General features: G+C 34.8%; 1 protein-coding gene across 1 annotated transcript; it reads right to left on the bottom strand.

Moving 5' to 3' along the window:
- Positions 1 to 413: 413 nt before the first annotated feature.
- LOC144844568 (uncharacterized) lies at positions 414 to 3220 on the bottom strand. Its single transcript, XM_078701537.1, has 3 exons — positions 2848 to 3220; positions 2612 to 2705; positions 414 to 804 (listed from the first exon to the last, which is right to left on the bottom strand). Exons 1-3 carry the CDS (start codon positions 3192 to 3194, stop codon positions 586 to 588), a joined length of 660 nt encoding a protein of 219 aa, XP_078557663.1. The 5' UTR covers positions 3195 to 3220; the 3' UTR covers positions 414 to 585.
- Positions 3221 to 4999: the final 1779 nt, after the last annotated feature.

Below are 4999 nucleotides of genomic sequence, written 5' to 3'. Positions count from 1 at the left end.
TACAAAATATTTATTTTGTTCATCTTTTTTCCCCCATTATTAAAATAAATAAATGTTGTATGCAGGAATTTGCCGATGATCAATGAACGATGGGAACGCGTCGACACATTATGTTACTGTACATTACATAATCATTATTACAAATCAATCATGCATAACGAGTAGTAACCAGCGCCATCACATCACTGATTAAAACAAAGTGCCTACCAATGGAAACAACAGCTGTTGGTGATCTATCAGTTTCAGCAATGAACATTGGGTAACCAGCTTCCTACTTATTATACCGTTATACATTACGTTGACGCAGTACCCAATGATCAGCTTCGGCTGACTGAACCACCGTGGTAAAAATATTGTTGAAATAAAATAAATAAAAAAATAAATAAATAACGAAGAGTAACTAAAACAAGAAACAAGTTATGTCAAATAAAATGTTATTTATTAAAATTGAACATTTCGATTAATTGTACATATGGAAAGAGTACTTATCAGATAATATTCATAACTGGTTCCTTTAGAACCTAGCTAATACGATCGTCATAAGAGTAAATACTGTATCATGTTAAGCTTTATGTAGACCGGCATTTACATAATATATGCAGAGCAATCATTTAGCAGTATTTTTTTAACATAAAATGCGCTCTCCCCAGCTGGTACATTCAGATAACTAACGACTGCGAGATCATTGTGCCCAAGTTTTTCCAAACATTGGCAAGATAGGCCTGGAGCACATTCGACAGATACACACTTGTATTCTTGAAATGTTTGTTCGAGTTTGTAAACTGGTGGTTTTGCAGTTGGAATCTGTTAATGACAATTATTCTTTATTAGGCTCTGTCTACACTATCAAACTTTATTTGACAAAACAAATGTGATGTGGCCATATGTGGACATGATGATGTCATATCACTACGTTATTTGTCAAATTAATTTGATAGTTTAGTCAGAGCTTTATGTTTGGGTTTTCGTCATAAGTTTACAACGTGATGATTATACGGTAGCTTAATAAAGTACAGTCTCAAATATTTACAATATTACGGATTCTGTGGGTATTTCTTAAGCGTCGAGCATTCATGCTTTTTAAAGAGACAAACATTGAATAAAATTAAAGAAAAAAATCATATTAGTTATATAGTACCTATTAAAAAAGTGTTATACAAAGGTCAAATCAGTTAATACTTATACCAGTTTAGGTTTACAGTACTCTCTTTGTTTTATTTTCAAATCTGCAGTACATCGGAAATATCAATAAGCTGAGCAGATTAAGTAGCCTACTAACTTGTATATACTTCGCTCGCTCCCCCTCGTGGAAGTGTAGATGATGGTTCTCGGAATGATAATGACTCGGGTAAAAAGGTTTGAAGGACGTTCTCCTTATACGTTTTCTGTCGGTTACCAATATTGAAAATGTTTGAAATTCGTAAAACTAAACCTACTCTGTTTCACAATGTCTTAGATGATTAATAACATTTTAAAGCACAGTGTTTATTGTTTGGTAGGGCCCTAATAGGGAGGCGGAGTTCATTTGAGGGAGGTGCTTATTCGAGGGATATGTTTATTTTTTTAGTTTTATTAATATGGTAACATTTATATTCAATTGAAATCCTCTAGTATATATGAAAAGTGGTACAAAAGAATAACAAATGCTTGGTAAATTGTAGATAACAGTGCGATGAATTCTACTACAAAGTAGTATAATTGTGTTGTTATAAATATAATATAATATTGTGTGTATAAATGTGGATGGGCGTGTATTATATAGATGGGTTGGTGGGGGCGGGGGGGGGGGGATTATTATTCAAAGTGATTTTTTATTGGCGACGTTTTGGGCGTTTATTCAAATAAATACCATCCTAATAATTAATTCATTATTAAATTTAAACATCTTTTGAAACTAACTTCCGCGACAGAGTGGGCCGATTTGGCCCAAGAAGAAAGACGTTTTAGCGGCTTGCACCATGACGTACCGCGGTCCTAACGGGACACAGATAGTCCACATTCTTGCCAGCTTACTCAATAAAACTCGGCTATCGGGATTTCACTCGATTTTAAACAAAGGTCTTATCATCAGATCTCCCTATGTAATGTTATAATACTATTCCCCACAATATACTTCGATGCTTTATGGTGTATATTTAATTTGATCTTTATTAATTTGCAGTATAATTTTTCTTTTTTAACTACTGTACACGCGCGGTCCGATCCGAAAGTAAACAAAAAACTAAAATGGCTATAGCCATCATCGGCAGTTGAAACCAGGAAGTTGCAAGGTGAACACCCGTGAACGGTGAACTCATCGTGAACCCGGAAATTACTTGGACCGCGTATAATTTAAAGATTTAATTGAAAATCTACCGATAAAATCAGAAATTTGGAGTTAAAACCCTTTATAATATCTTTCTAAGATAAAAATATGGAACAATATCGTAATAGTGGAAACTAATGTTATCAAATCTACGTTTCGCAGTACATCTGAGATAGATAAGGTAGGTAACCAAGGCGGAGATTTGTCCCGAAGTTATTCCATTGTGCTCGCCTATCAGAATTAACCATAATTTATATATATATGAGAGTATTTCGTTACAAGACCTAGCGTGTCAATATAACTTACTTGAGGAATGTAAACTGGCACTCCGTTTCCATCCAAAGCCAGATTCAAAGTTACGTTGACAACCTCCAGTGAACACACGTTAATATTAGCCGCCCTTCATTGAAGTAAAATAAAACAAAATAAGTTAAATCTAACCAAACTAAGGTCTACAAAAATTGTGTTAATATTATATATTATTTTGAAAGATACCAACAACATGATGCTACATAAAGAGGCAATAATGAAAACTTACTTACACTCTTATATTTTTACCGAAAAAACATCTCGTTTTGTTATTATTACTCATCTCCTTAAAATATTCATGAAACAATCGTAAGAGCGCGCGCCCTTGGCCTTTGGTCAAATTTATCGGCGGCACCGTCGTGTTATAGATTCTCTCCCGACGTTCATCACATGGTAGCTGCATAAGTTCTTGATAAAGGTTGTTCAGTATTTCTGCTTGCTCAACAGTCAACGAAGGAGCGTACGCAACAGGATCATTTGGAATCACGTCTGTTTCAGTGCAATCAGTTGTGCTCCGACATGATTGGGAGCTGGAGCACTGAATCAGTGCAAACAACATCAAACTAATAACAGCAATCATTTTATCAGTGGTTATGTCTGTGTAGCACTACGGTATCACCTTAAATAGTTTCCGAGTAGACTGAGTGAGTGACTTAGAATGCCATATTAGGCTGTTATTACTTTCGTTTGTTATGGATGAGAACATTATACGTCAAATAAAGATTAGGTTGTGTAATAAATAAATGTGTTATTGTAGGCATCGGTACAAATGGTACTATTATACCTTGGGTTATTTATATCTAAATATGCATAATTCCTCCATGATTATACAATCATAAAATCCTGTCATAAGAAATATATCGTGGTGTGAATCTTTCAACCGATCAGTAATTGAACAAAACACATACATTTATGCTAAACAACAATAACAATTTCTGGGAATTATTGGTGTAAGGGTGGGGGCAGGCGTCCTTGGATCAGATGAGTCGTCTAAATGTATCCACCATTCAGAAAATGACTGGTATTGTCCTAATTCATGACGTAAATGCATTCCTCTGACATTAGTATGTTTTCCGATTTACACCGGAATGCTGCTGGTAAAAGGGGAATTCCATGATTCTTATTTTTAGGATGTATGAGAAATCCCTATATAGACCATATGTTGTTAATGTTGCAATTGACCCGTCTGTAACACGTAGGCCTACATCCGTATAAAACAGGTATACGCAGATGAAAATACTGAATGCAAGTTACCTGTGAAATGTGTTCCACTATAATTATATAAAACAGGGGTGAGATTTGGTGACAAGATTTGCCCGACCGACGGTTAGTGGTGAGGGAGAGGCTTACTCTATTGGCTGGGGCCGCCAGAGGTCGAAGAGACACCGAAATAAATATTAGATATCAATATTTATTTTTATCAGGAAATATAATTTCTTCTCACCGACAAACATGGTCGATCCTCCCCGATGGGCGCTCTCCCTGACGCACAATCATGATGTAGCAAATAACCCATGTACTCAAGTACATCCGTAGACAGAGATGATGCCGTGCAATAACAGTTATATAAAAATATACTGTATATATAATACAATAATTATAAGGAAATGATGGCGACGATAGGGCATGCGCAGACGCTTACAAACGAATATTATTCTACAGAAAACGTTAAGAAACGAACTTTTCCAAGAAAGCTCGTTTGTATGTAGAAATACTAAAGTAAATATTACTTGTTGTTGTACAAACAATTGCTAACCTACCGCCTGTTGTTTACCGTATAGTGTCAAGTCATTTCCTTTGCAGGAAGAATGTAATACATGATTAATGAACAAATGGTGTAAACAATATGAAAGAAGAGTTGGATTGGAGCTGATCGATGAAGGAGTTCTTCCACCCGATTCACAGTGCTGTATCTCCACATACTGTACTATCTATAATAGGAATATTTGGTAATACAGCATCACATGTGGTACCTGTATCATGTAAGGTTAGGTGAAGGGTTAGGTTACTTTAGATACATGTGAAACACATATATTACCAATTTCCTATGTTACTTCGGAAATAGATACAGTACCGATAATCAGCTGGTTCTTCCTGGTGTACTACCAAAATATCCTTCACCTCTCTTCTGTATCTAAATACTTATTATCGTAGGTCATCTCAACTAGTATTACGAAATCATTTAATAATTCATCTCGAAATATTCTTTTTATTTTTATAGATTTTACATTACACACAACATTTTTACATTAACAATTCAAAGACTATGTATATTCAAGATTTAATCATGAAACATTACATTTGATAATGCATAAAACATTATTGTTTTATTAGTCAATCCGTTTTCTTGTAATTCTGTCAATACCGTAACATAGACCTACAGAC

This window comes from Antedon bifida, chromosome 6, assembly GCF_963402885.1.
Source record: "Antedon bifida chromosome 6, ecAntBifi1.1, whole genome shotgun sequence".
NCBI lineage: Eukaryota > Metazoa > Echinodermata > Crinoidea > Comatulida > Antedonidae > Antedon > Antedon bifida.
The sequence above is the reverse complement of the archived record's forward strand: the minus strand, read 5'-3'. Positions and strand labels throughout refer to the sequence as shown.